This window comes from Tiliqua scincoides, chromosome 1 (assembly GCF_035046505.1).
Source record: "Tiliqua scincoides isolate rTilSci1 chromosome 1, rTilSci1.hap2, whole genome shotgun sequence".
In the NCBI taxonomy this organism is placed as follows: Eukaryota; Metazoa; Chordata; class Lepidosauria; order Squamata; family Scincidae; genus Tiliqua; species Tiliqua scincoides.
Window position 1 is genome coordinate 135,380,426 of NC_089821.1, and position 14,628 is coordinate 135,395,053.

Sequence of the window (14,628 nt, forward strand, 5' to 3'; positions counted from 1 at the left end):
GGTAAAGCAGCTACCACGTTTTCCAGACTCACAAAGAGAGTCTGATCCAACAAGAAGCTGACGGAACATACCAAGATCCAGGTCTACAGAGCTTGCGTCCTGAGTACACTTCTGTACTGCAGCGAGTCATGGACTCTTCACTCACAACAGGAGAGGAAACTGAGCGCTTTCCACATGCGCTGCCTCCGACGCATCCTCGGCATCACCTGGCAGGACAAAGTTCCAAACAACACAGTCCTGGAACGTGCTGGAATCCCTAGCATGTATTCACTGCTGAAACAGAGACGCCTGCGTTGGCTTGGTCATGTCGTGAGAATGGATGATGGCCGGATCCCAAAGGATCTCCTCTATGGAGAACTCGTGCAAGGAAAGCGCCCTACAGGTAGACCACAGCTGCGATACAAGGACATCTGCAAGAGGGATCTGAAGGCCTTAGGGATGGACCTCAACAAGTGGGAAACCCTGGCCTCTGAGTGGCCCGCTTGGAGGCAGGCTGTGCAGCATGGCCTTTCCCAGTTTGAAGAGACACTTTGCCAACAGTCTGAGGCTAAGAGGCAAAGAAGGAAGGCCCATAGCCAGGGAGACAGACCAGGGACAGACTGCACTTGCTCCCGGTGTGGAAGGGATTGTCACTCCCGGATTGGCCTTTTCAGCCACACTAGACGCTGTGCCAGAACCACCTTTCAGAGCGCGATACCATAGTCTTTCGAGACTGAAGGTTGCCAATACAAAAGATTTAGATTTATAGATTAAATTTAGATTTAGATTAGATTTAGAATAGATTTAGAGACCTTTAGAGATTTAGAGACTTTTAATGGCATTAATTCATGTTCCAACAAATGAGTCATCAAGGTAAAACAAGATGTAAAATAAAAAGAAATAAAGAATTAAAAATAAAATAAAGGTCACACAAACTTTAAGGTTAAAATGCAAACAGTCCATACAAATAAACATTACACCAATCTCTTTCCATACTTTTCTACAACTGACAAAAGGAAATTAGCAGTGCCCTGCAACACAAATACTGGGCTGTCATTTAATAAGTATACAAGTTTCATCAGCTTTGGGAGCCCATTCTTCTTCGCTAGATTAGATTCTAGATCAGCCATTTTCAACCACTGTGCTGTGGCACACTGGTCCCCAAATGTACCAAGTGAACTTGGGAGAGGGTCATTTATCAATAGGACCATTAGGGGATGTGAGCCCCCACTGACAAATTTATATTAATCAAATGTATTAATATACTCCTGGGGATCCCCTTCTTGTTGCAGAGCTGTTTTTAATTTAAAACTTACAGCAGACTCCAGAGTTTCCTTTAGCCTCCGGTTTAAATCTGGGGACCAGGAGACTTTCACCCAGGATTCGAGGTTGTCAACCCCACCACTCAGAGTCCTTAGGTTTCCTTGATTTGAGTTGAGCGTTAAAATAAGAGGAAAATGATCACTTAGAGCACAGTTACCAACCTCAAAATCCAAAATAGAGGACAAGAGGGAAGGGGGGACCAGCACATAATCCACTACGCTGGAACCTAAGAGGAAAGGAAAGGTGAATTCCCCAGATTTAGGATATTCCAAAAGACCATTAAGACAAAACCTGTTTGTATGGGCACAGAACTTAGCCAGTTGGAAACCTACTGCATTATACTGAGTATCCTTAGACTGCCTTTCCAAAACAAGAAAGGAGGGTAAGGTGGATTCAGAGTCAATACCTAAGGCTTCATAGAAAAGGGGGCCCCAGATCCAACCCTCAAGTTGAAATCTCCAGCAAGGAGCAGATGAGCTGAGGGAAATTTTCCCTCTAAATCTGTTGTAATTGAAAATATAGTAGCCAAATAGTGAGGTAAATTCAAGATTTACCTTATTTTTTCAATATTGAGAAATTTCATTAAAACGATTATTTATCTGGATTATCTGAACAAGATAAGCAATTATTAAACTCTTTGCAAAAAAGTAGTACAAAAAGTTCTTTTTTAAAATTAAATCAGCCTCTAGGTACAGATGAATTCTCAGCAGAATTCTAAGGTTTCTTTAGATTTAATTATCTATTATGAAGTTTAATACTGCTTATATTTGACCCCAGAGAAGCAAACGTTAGTAGCTAAGATTGCTGAAAATGTATCCATACATTGGTGGGCTTTTTGTTATTGTTTTTAAATATAATGGTGGGAATATACAATTGTATTGGAGAAAATCTCAAAAGGAAATGATTTGCATGATTCATCATTAAACTCAGAAGTTTACTCATTTCTCAATATCTGATGAGTTAAATTGCAACAAAACCAATCACTGCAAAGAACTGAATTAGCAAAAAAAAAAAATCCTTATATTTATGGAATGGATAACAAAGCATGGCAGATTGCGAGATTAAAAACACGGAAAACAACATTTAACTAAATTTGAAGATCATTGGTGACCATCTGACTTTTGGAAATGAAAATGTGTAACTGATGTTTACAGTTGTTGAGGAGTCCTTGAGATTGTTATTTCATGCTGAGTCTCCTGCCCCAGGGGTGGCTCAGGATTTCACAGCCAATATAGCTATCAGGATCCTGTCACTTCAGCACCTATGCATTTGTGAGGACATGCTTCAGACTTTGTGTTTTCTTCTGAGCAGGAAGATGGCAAGAGGTAATAGAAGAGATTAACATCACTTCTTTGTTATGGTCAGATCATTATGTGAGGGTATAATGCAGTGTTCTTCAACCTGTGGGTCAGGACTCCAATGGGGTCGCAGTAAACTTTCAAAGTCTGTATAAGACAGGGCTGGGGTCCAATCCAATAATGGTACTGCCTTATCAAAACTGAGTTCCTGATGCAATCTTGCACAGCCTGTTCTTGCTGTCTTGCCTTGCAGCTCCTAAGGCCAGTCAAGCTTAGGCTGCTACCTAACAGGGTTGTTGTGAAGAGGCAAAAGGAAGGGGGAAATGGAGTAGCCAGGGGCAGGTGATGGGGGCAGATCAGGTCCCGGGAGGGAGGCCGTGGGTCCCCAGTCTCGTACTTCATTTGTTTATTTATTGGAGACACAGCTCAAAAAAGGTTGAAGACCACTGGTATAATGCGATGTGCCATTGATACGCAGCTGCTCAAGTAAGGACTGGTAGAACATGATTTGATCATTTCTTGCCATTGCTGCTTCAGTTACATTGGCTATCAGTTTGTTTCCAGGCACAATTTGATGTTCTGTTTATTTCCATCAAAGTCCTATATAGCTTGAGGCCAAGATACCCGAAGATCTGCCCTCCTGCAGGTAAATCTATCCATCTATTAAGATGAGGAGGACAGGCTCTCTTGCACATTCCACCACCTTCTGAGGTTCAGCTGATGGTGATGTGCAACAGTGGCAGCTCCCCAAATACTGAATTCCCTGCATTGCACTTTGCTTCTGTACAGTATACTCCCTGCCAGTATTTTGCTGGTGGCTAAAGGCCTGGCTCTTTGTACAGGCTTTTGCTGAGAATATTTGATTTTTGTTGTTGTTGTTCCTGTAATATGATCTTGTTTTAAACTGCTGCTATATTTTATTGAATTTTTTTGTATGAATGAACAAAGTGTTTTAATTGAAACTGTAAACTGCGCTGAAACCCCCAAAGGAAGAAATGCAAACTTTTTCCCCTTAATTTTAATATCAACTTCTGATTAAAGAACAAAACAATACAGAAAGAAAAACAAAGCACCCTAAGAGTCTATTCGCAACAAGAGTACAAGAACTTACTACCATATATTAACAGCCTACCAAATCAAACACAAGGAGATGCCCATAAAGGTACAGTTAGGTTTCAGGACATGTACAAGTATGCAAGCAAAAAAGGACAAGAAAGTAAAAAGAAACAAAACAAGTTTCTATACAAATTCTCTTACCATGGGCAAATATCTCTAGATTTCAAGAGATATTGTGCTAGTAATTAACATAAACGAAAATGTTAACAGCATTCAAAAACAATGTTGTGCAGAGTTAAGGGTCAGACTTTCAACACTAAAAATGGATATGATACAAGTTCTTTTTGTTAGACCCACCATGAAAACACTTATAAAATGAACTAACACAGTTTATGGTAAGTTATGGATAAGAAGTTGGTAAGCTTTTCATTTAACTTAATGTTTTATTAAATTGAGAGTTTAAATAAATAGGTCTAGGGTTTCCTTTCTTTTCTTTCAAAGTTGCTAAAAGCTAATTATTCATCATAACATCAAACTGAACTCAGAACTTTTCAGGGCAGACTTGTAAATAGCAACTCACCTGCAACAGATTTTGTCAAGCGGGTGTTGGCTTTTTTCCCTCCCATTTCCTTCTCAGACCATCAACATGCCACAAATGACTAAGGTATGTGGTCTGTGCTGAAATGCTAGTAAACTTTGTATACTTATTTGAAACACTTTGTTTGTGGGGAGAGCAGCAGAAAAAAGGGACAACTGCTATAATCGCTAGTGAGAACCCATTCCTAAATGTGCCAATAAAGAAACTTTATAGAGAAGATCACATGACACTTCTCGTGAAAGAAACATTCTTACTCTTTAGGAAGAACATTCAAAACCACTTTTAAGAACTTTTTCACTGAAGGTTAAAAATGAAAGGGAGAATTTTACCCTGCCCTTGCTAAGATTCAGGCAAAGCTAAGCTAAGCAACCGGCAACACTGTCCTTATTTTATAAGCCTGCACAAGAAAAAATATATATGTACAATGCAAACTTCCTGAACAAACATAAGAACTCTACTTTGTTGTCAGAAACACAATTTCCCCATGTTTACATTTAAATGAGATCACCTTCATGAATTCACTAGTAGCTATAAAAGCATTTTAACAACTGCTTTTTGACAAACTGAACTAAAAATAAGCATTTGTCCAAGCCAGAGAAAGTAAATGCAATTTACAAACATCACACCAGACTATAAATTTAAATGCTCAGTATTACTGACATACTATATTGCAAGAAAAAGAAATTAACTTACAGATTCTATCGACATATTGCTTGAACACACCCAGCTATGTGCGTGTTCATGTGTGCGCTGACGGAAATGTTAAACAAAGATGCTGCAATGAACAAAGTTCAACAATTAACTCAACAAGTTTCCTGGTTTCATGCTAAGGTCATAGAGGCAGCTGCTCACACCTGAGCAGACAGATCACCACTCTGTTCTACAATTATGTATAAAAGATTTGTACTCCCTGATGAAATTCCACTAAGAAACAGCTGGAACACATCAGCAACACTTCCAATAACTTGGGAAGAAAAAAACCACACTTTAGTCATGACAATCAGTAGTTAAGTCACAAAATTGCACCTCCATTGCATACCTTTAGAAGGTAAACTAGCTCTTCCATACTTGGGAAAAAATATTAAGACCAATCAACAACATTACAAATATTAGAGCAATTTCATCCATTTTTGAACAATTGTTAAATATTAGGCCAACGTTTATTTATTAAATTGTTAAATTTTACAAACCCTTAACAAATATTTTATTAGAAAGCCAATAAGCAAACTAGAATGTTCACCCCCTTTTTATAACTAAATATGCTGAATAATGAAAGGAGCCCTTTAGGAGTCTGACAGTTCTTCAGACTTACAGCTCCTGCACTACACTAGAAAGCATTTCTCACTGCTCTCTGGAGTTGGGAAACATTTCTGGAGTTTTAGACCTGGAGTTGCGGATAAGCAGCAAAATGGCCAAGCTTGCAGATGAAACTCTTCTGGATGAAGTTCAGAAGGGATTGTGAAGAGCACCAAAAGGATCTCTCTAAATGATGGGGCAGCAAAATAGCAGATGTACTTCAATATAAGTAAATTAATGATGTACATTGGGGCAAGAAATCAAAATTTCTTGAGATACATTGAGAATCAAATGGCCAATATTATTATGCCATTATACAAATCGATTGTAAGGCCAGAATTTAAAAAGAATTAAAATATATCTTATGATCTTTTACTATGTTTTTAATAAATTAGAGACTGTACAGTTCTTAGGTAACAATTAGTGGTGGGTTATTTTTCAAGGATCTGGCCTTGGGTAAAATCGGACAAAACTATAGTCAGACACACCCCCCCCCAAGTTTAACCCCCGACTTATCTGAGGGTCATAGAAAATTCCATGATGCTTGGTTCGAAACCTGCCCTTGACTTCTCTGTGGGATCGACTTATAGGCAAGGGTCTGCGCTGTTTCTTTGCCCAGTGCGCAATTAGTCTGTGGAGCTCCTTGCCACAGGTTGTGGTGACAGCATCTAGCCTAGATGCCTTTAAAAGGGGATTGGACAAATTTCTGGAGGAAAAGTCTTGTGTGCACTCTAAGGGCTTGCCTATGGCTACAATCCTATGCACATTTTCCTGGGAGCAAGTCCCATTGAACATAATGGGGTTTACTTCTGAGTAGACTCATTTAGGATTGAGCTGACAATAGACATTTTGGAAAAGCCAATATTTAATAAAAAAATCACTGAATTTTATTGATTCAGCTTTTAGTCTAATCTGGACACACACGGGAGTATCATGTCATAAAAATAGATCTTGCAAGCCACCATGATAATCAAATGCCTCACCCATCACTAGAAAAAAGAAATCAATACCTATCACAGAACAAAACCTGAATAGAGGAACTACCTGGCCATCAAAGAAATCACTAATTTCTAACAGGTATGATGCCAAGACTAAATTTAATTGTATCTAGTCTGAGTTTGAAGCCTGTTTCCTGTTCTTCTTCCTACCTCAATTTCTTATTATCTCTGTAGGTTCCATCACCTTCCCTTCTCCTCCTCTACTGCTGCTTTTTCCTGTCTCCCCGTCTCAGGACCCACCAGAAGTGATGTCATGACTGGAAGTGACATCATCAAGCAGGAAAATGTTTGACAACTCTAGGTTGCAATCCTATCCACACTTACCCAGGAGTCCCATTGATTATCATTGTTAAAAGAGTATGCGTAGTAGCTTGTTAAAAGTACAGGTCTATAACATTTCCCCCAAATGCAGTCACATACTATGGTAGCATCAAGTCTGATATATTAAAAATAAAATATTGAAATGAATGGTGACCCATCTGAAATTGGTTCATGACCCACCTAGTGGGTCCTGACCCACATTTTGCGAAAAACTGCTGTGGATAATCAGACACAAGCTAGAGTTCATTTTAGAGCCTATTTGTGATGGTGATTATGACAAAGAGAGATTATTTTTCTGCTACCACTATATTTGTGTCCAGCAAATTGTGCACAATTTGAGACCCTCTTTATCAGCATCTTTAGGATGACTTATCAAACTATCAAAGGCCTGCTGAGACTTACAGGTACAGGTTGTCCCTTGTTATACACTGGGGTTCTGTTCTAGAACCAGTGGTGGATAAAAAAAAATCATGCCAGTTTATGCTCACATTCACCTAAGAAGGGGGGAATCTTCATGCCAGTTTATGCTCACATTCACCTAAGAAGGGGGGGATCTTCATGCCAGTTTATGCTCACATTCACCTAAGAAGGGGGGATCTTCATGCCAGTTTATGCTCACATTCACCCTAAGAAGGGGGGGGGAATCTTCATGCCATTTTATGATCCCATTCGCACACACACACAAATGGAGGGCGGATCTTTCACACTTTCACATACCCGCCTGCTCACCTGCCCCCTCGCCCTACCTCCTTCCCTCGCTTGGGCTGCCTGCCTGCTTGCCCAGCTGCCTGCCTACCTGCCTGCCCATGTGCTGCTGCTGTTGCCTGCCTGCCTGCCTGGCCGGCGGTCTGGCTGGCTAGCCAGCCAACCAGCCCTCCCTCCCTCCCTCCAGAGGGAGACGTGCTGCGAGCTGGGCTGGGCTGGGCTCCCCTCCCTCATGATCTCTCTCTCTCCCCCCCCATGGCTCAGGCTGCAGGAGGGGAGGGGGGAGGGGAAGGGAGCCAAGCAGAGCCAAACAGAGCTGCTCCCAGCCCAGCCTATGGGCTAGAAAGAAGAGACTAGCAGGCAAGTGTGCGGGGTCTTTTATAGTGGGAAGTAATGCGAGACCTGCAAGTCTCACGTTACCTTCCCACTATAAAAGGCCGTGCACGCCGGTTGGGCTCGTCTTTCCTTCGCTGCCACTGAGCTCAGTGGCAGCGAAGGAGAGCAAGGCACGGAGCTCGCGCGGCGGGCCAGCGCAGGCTGGGGTGAGGGCCGGGTGCCCATTGGAGGTGGGGGGACCCCCTGGGGGCCGGATGGGGACCCACAGCGGGTCGCAAGTGGCCTGCGGGCCGGGGTTTGGGCACCCCTGCTCTATAACAGCAAGAAAAGCAGTTTGGGAATGGATTTTTTTCCCCTTCTGCAGGGATCAGCACATTCCTACTTATTTGCAGTGGCCATTCGTGTTGAGTCAAATCTGTGTATAAAAAATCAGTGTATAACAAGGTTGGATCTGTATAACCCAATTATCCACAGATTTTTCACCCACGGTTTAATCTCAACACGATGAAAGGGCCCTTTAAATTAAAGGAAAAAAGCTGTTTAACAATAGCCTTGTTAATGAAGGCAGCTGGCTGACAATCCATCAATCACTCTCTCTCCAGGCACTTAGAACAGCTTCATTTATCCTACATTCTTTCCCCCTCACTGCTGCTCCTGGTGAAGGGAGGGATTGCTGCATCGGAGTGAAGACTTTTTGAGCGCCCGGAGAGAGACTGATTGTCTGCTTGATGCATTACAAAGGTGAGCAAGGCTGTTTTTAAATCACCTAGCAAAGGGACATTGTTTTTTAAATGGATTTGCTTTAATGTGATTTTTGCCATCCATGTGAGTTCTGGGAACAGAACCCTTGCAAATACTGAGACTCAACCTGTATTTTATAGGTATCATTGTTTGCATCCATTTCAGTTTTAATGTCAAGTAGTTGACAATAAAAGGCTACACATCCCTTAGAATCATTTAATTGTTTTTGCTTAGATGAACTCAGATGAAAGCTAGCTGCATGATATTGACACTCCAGCTAGAACATGAGGTTTGCAGCTTGGAGGTACATGCGTGCTCAAGAAGCAGCTGTGGTGACTTTCATTATTTTTGGCTGGTGTGCCTATTGCAAGTCTTCTCAAGAAAATCATAGCTATCCAAACTTTAATCTAATTCAGGTCTAATCCAGGTCAAATTACTACAAAATGGGGGCTATCTTTAAAGACAGTTCAGAAACTTCAAAGGATTCAGGGTAAAGAATGGGGTAAGATTCAATGAACTCAAAATTCATTTGGTACTTTGTACTATTCTACCATAAAAATATTTATCACATAGGCAATCAAATACCAATTCTTAACAGAAAATCCTTGGATTTAAGCCAGGGTCACTATGCAAAAAAAAAACTTATGAAACTTGATTTTTCACTCTTAGGTTAGGCAGGACATCCATATTTCTATGAAGTCAGACCATTGGTCTCTCCAGATCCCAACCTTTTTTTGCATCAGAAGCTCCTTTAAGGTAGGACAACCTGTCAGGACCCCCCTAAGACCTAGGGCTGAAAGTGCTGCAGGGCTGTAAGCAACAACATTAAATAGGAAGTGAAGTCATTGTTTTAATAAGTAATACTTTTTGAAACTCAACAGCATTCAAAACCCTTTTTTTAAAATGTTCCAAATGCTTTGTCTCTAAGTGACGTTTGAGTTTTGAGTTCAGTGATTGATTCAGTAATTGATTCAGCACTGAGAATAATATTGCACAGAACACATTATCGCTTTTCTATGCCATTGCTGATCAAGGTTGTAAAGTCAAATTTTAGATAATCTTCGGAGTATTTACCTTTCTCTTCCCCACGCACTGAGACTCACCTAGGCATGCACAGGGAAGGCACGCCATGCCTGCTTAGAGAGAGACCTGCTAGAGATTTCACCACACGCAAGCACACATATACCAAGGTAACCTCAAGGCAAGGCTAGTTTTCCCCTCAGCTAGAAGAATTGAGGAAGTGGCAGTTTAACAGGGAAGCCCCTTCCCTAGTCATAAATTCCTACTGTTCCCAACTGCTAAGTTTTGCAAAGGGATAGCAGCAGGTACAGAGAGGACAATATCTTTCATAAAGATAGTAAAGAAAGCATACTCTCCACCTAACATCTACAATCACTCCAAGAACAACCGCTAATGCTCAGGCTCTCACTGTCTTTCTCTCCCACCTCACTTTCTCACTAAACATGTTTTTAAGCTGTCCCTTTCAAGGTGGCAGCAGATGGTTGTTCAAAAGAAGCTTCCAAAATGGTGATGCCCAGCTTTTCAAGCTCTCTGTATCCCCCTAAAAAAGGGCTTGCAACCCTCTTGGGCGTCACAACCTCCAGGCTGGTCACATTGATTGGTAGTGGCTTTACAGGTTTTACAGAAAGGTCTTTCCTGAAGGTGTCAGGGACTGGACACTGTCTGCATCCAAAGCAGGTCCTCATCCACTACTGATCAATGATCCTTCAATCCCATCCATGGTCCATCCAATTGTGTGGGATGATAATAGCAAAATACATTCCAGTTAATACTTTTATATGAAGCATTTCTCTCAGATTCCAAAATCTAATCTCATAAGATGCAGCAAACAAACATGTGCACATTTGTAAAGTATTGTGGAATACACAAGGAATACATTCTGTTTCCTACACCATATTCCAATCTTGATTAACCATTCGCCCACTTTGAAAACCTTTAATTCTAGGTGAGCAAGTACACTGAGGGTTTTTTTCCTTTCCCTTTTTCCAATATGCCTCTGCAGACTGCAGCAGCTCTTGAGGCACTTCTAGTGTTCCCAGCAGCCAGCTGCTGCTGTCAGTCACAATTCTTTTTCCTTAGAATGCTCCAGGAAATGACCCCAAAAGCATTCTAAAGAAAACAATGGCAACCACAGAAAGAACAATAAAATCCCAAAAGAACAGCTCCAGGAACCAAGTAGCACAATATGTATTATTTAGATCAAAAAGTATGGTTTTAGGTATCTAAAATTGTTGGAAATGTTTTGAAGGTCAATCACAGTACTGTTCTCTGGTCCTGACTCTATGACATCCAGGTCCAACCTTGTTATACACTGATTTTTTAAACTTGGATTTGACTCAACATGAATGATCCCCTGCAAATGAGAAGGAATGTGCTGATCCCTGGAGAAGGGAAAAATGCACCCCTTTAAAAATCACAGTTTAAAAAACTGCTTTTTACTGTTGCAGAGAGACAGTCATGCAAGTGATTACAGGTATAACCTAATTATCCACAGATTTTTCTAGCTCAAAGCTGATGAGAAGGACCCTTTAAATTAAAGGAAAACAGTCATTTAATAATGCCAAAGAGGGCAGCTGGCTGACAATCCATCAATAATTCTCTCTGCAGGTTTCACTTCTCCCTTCCCCCTGAGCACATGAAAGAAGGCTAAATGGCAGCGATTATCACCTCCTCAATTCTTTCCCCCTCACTGGGGCTCCTGGTGAAGGGAGAGATTGCTGCCTCCTTATGAAGCCTGAGCACCTAGAGAGAGACTGATTGCCTCTCTGTGCATTTCAAAAGGTCAGCAAGGCTGTTTTTAAACCACCAGAACAAAGAGCCTTTGTTTTCTAAATTGATTTGCTATTGTGTGTTTTTTGCCATCCACATGAGTTCTAGGAAGGGTACCATTGCCAATAATGAGAATCAACCTGTACTGTATGGCAGATAACCTGTTTAACACCAAAGGTGAAATAAACAATGTGGCCAAAAGGAGATAGCAAACTAGTGAATCAGCAGATGGCAGATAGAAAATTTTTGAATAAGTAAAACCTGAGAAATTGCAACCTTCAATTTACAGACACAAAAATGCAGATGTAGCTTTATTCCCTTATTTTCAATCAAATTTTTCTACCATACTTTTAAACATGTAGATTAGAACCTCCCTGCTACTCTCTTCTTTCAAATGAATCCTAATTTCTGAGATTTTTAGGAATCTAGCAAAAGCCCCCAGGCTGACTAAAATGTCAGAGAGTCACATGTAACCCTGACCTAGTATAAAAAACTATATAATCCAGATTTCAGAGTCCTAGAAGATGCCTTCAAAAGAAACAACAAAATAATCCAAAAACAAACAAGCAGAAGCCCAGGCCATACTGCTAACCACCAGTTTCTGAGAAACCAACAAAGGCTACACTTACAGAACATGTGAAGAGGGCTCTTGGTATGATGGCATTCTGTAAAGTTCATCAGATGTTATGGGAGGGGAGGTTATATATGTGGAGGCATTTTTGTCAGCAACCACAACCTTCATTGCAACCTGTTGTTTAGCCTTTTGTAAGACACAGAGCATGCACAAACCAAGTACCAATTTATCTCCATGTTTCGGCCCACTCATATCTAATTTCCAGCATTGACGCAATTGAAATGCAGCCCTGAGCCCAGGGAATAAATGTTCCCTGACCTTGAGGAGGCCTCCAAGACTGCCTTTCCTCCCCCCACCGCAGGATGCAGCACATGCCCTACTGGCATGGCTGCATCAGCCCTGAAAAGTTGGATAGGATTGGGCCCTCACTCTTTAGACTGCAGTGCATAGTGAAATTGCCAGAGAACAGAACGGACTGGGTTTCAACTCCTAAGTTTTTCAAGAATCCCCTGGTAAATGCCATCATCTGCAAAGAACAAGCAAACTAAAATAGTTTGCTGTATAAAATAAACCTCTTCAGCTCTGCTAAACTGGACAATATTATCCAGCAGTGTTGGGAAAACCCAGAGGGGCTTGACTCGAGTCAAATCTCTGAGTCACTGCCCCCAGCGACTCGACTTGAAAAAAAAATCATAACGGAGGCACTTTCCGAGTCATTGAGTCACCCTTTAGTGACTCTAATGGACTCACGTTGAGGTCCCCCCCCCGCCTTTAAAAAGCCCAACATGGAAAAAACAAGGCTACTGATGGTGTGCGTATGTGTGTGTGTGTCTCTCTCGGAGTTACCTTTGAACACTCTCCTGCTGTCCCAGCCCATCTGTAATGAGAACAGGAGGAGTGGGCAGGAGTGAGAGAGCTGGGACAGAAGCAGCTGGGAGGCTTATCAGGACAACTCAACCCTTGCAGCTCTACTCAGAAGTAGTGCCACTGCAGTCAATCATTCAGTAAGGTTTGCTCCCCCAAGTAACAACAGAGCCAAGAAGCCATAAGGTTTGAAAGCAAAACTGGCAACATAAGAGTTTTCTCTCATCTCCCTGGACTTTGCAGGCCAATTCTAAGGCAAGAAACCCCTTGCGTTCCTCCTCCTGCTCTCCCTCAGCCAATAAAAATATCCAAATGTCCACAGTGTGTCCAATGATCAATGGTTCCTTCTTTCCTGGGGACAAAGAGCTCACTCCCACTTCCGCCCTCGATTCATTAACCCTTTCCTGCCTCCCAGCTGCTTGCTGTCAGAATGCTGGCCCCACAAGGTTTTCCATGCAGTGAAAACAGTAAGCAAGCACTCTCAGACACAGGCAGACTCAAGTCAGCATATGTAAAGATGAGTGCTGAGTCAGGGGGGCCTTGACTCGAATATTTTTCAGAGTCTTCCACACACATGATTCACAAGTTGCTGTGTCACCCAAAATCACGCATTTTCGCGACTTGAGTCCAAGTCACTGACTTGAGTTCCCAACACTGCTATCCAGTCAATATGTAGAACTAATTAAATTGCTTGTTCCTTTCAATTACGTGATTTAGAGTGATTTTGAATTACTTTTTTAGAATGAGAATCTGCCAGGATCCACCGGAAGTGATGTCATGACCAGAGGTGACATTAACAAGCAGGAAAAATTTTAACAATCTTAGACTGCAATCCTACCCACACTTACCCAGGAATTAGTCCCATTTACTATCAATTTTAAAAGAATATACATAGTAACTTGTTAAAAGTACAGGTCTGTAACATTTCCTGAATGCAGTCACATACCATGGGAGCATCAAGTCTATTAAAAATAAAATATTGAAATGAATGGGGGCCACCTGAAATTGGCTCGCAACCCACTCGCAACCCACCTCAAACCCAACCACAGTTTGAGAAACATTAAATTCTACCTGTGGTACTTCAGATTTAGCTTGGAAACCAGAAACTGTTTAAGGCTTAAACAGTTTCTGGTTTCTAAGCTAAATCTGAAGTATCACAGGTAGAATTTAATCTTTGAAGCCATTCAATAGGGAAAAAATAGTCAAACATAAATACTTGCCTTAACAAAGTTGTCAGGGAACATGCCCCTTTTCCCATTGAGATCGCCTTCCAGCCATCCGTCCTCTTCTAGTTTTTTCACATTCCTTATGATTTCACCAACTCGAATGGTTAGCTCATCGTCATGCACTGCATCATAATCATACTCCACAATATACTCCACTGGGGGGGGGGGATAAAAAATAGGTCAGCAACATAATTCAGCCATGTAAAAATACAAAGTGTGTAATTTTTTGTTTTGAAATATAAACTATAAATACAAAAGGATAAAAAACTCTAGACCACTGGTGCTCAAAGTGGTGGGTCGCAAACCACCACAGGAACAAAAAACAGACCATTCCCCATTAAGGGGTGCTCCGGTGGTGCCACAGAAATTGTGGTGTAGTGGGCACCGAGAGGCTAGTCTCCCTACTGGGAGGGGGTATCAGCAAGCCTCGTAGAGGGTCTGGAAGGCCCACAGCCTCCTCTGCAAATCTCCCCCAATTGATTTGTCACTCCAATCTGCAGGTCAAAGCAACTTCTGGTTTACC

General features: G+C 41.6%; 1 protein-coding gene across 3 annotated transcripts in view; it reads right to left on the reverse strand.

Annotated features, from left to right (window-relative positions):
- CD2AP (CD2 associated protein) overlaps window positions 1-14,628 on the reverse strand; it is a 98,080-nt gene that overhangs the window by 71,565 nt on the left and 11,887 nt on the right. For 2 of the 3 annotated variants that reach the window (XR_010794906.1, XM_066637802.1), the window contains exon 2: window positions 14,100-14,260. Coding sequence is in view for 2 of the 3 variants with exons in the window: in XM_066637802.1 (XP_066493899.1) it covers window positions 14,100-14,260 (161 nt within the window). In the remaining variant the exon portion in view is untranslated. Of the gene's footprint in view, window positions 1-14,095; window positions 14,261-14,628 lie in introns of all 3 variants that reach the window. The other variant, XM_066637810.1, reaches the window with a different exon arrangement.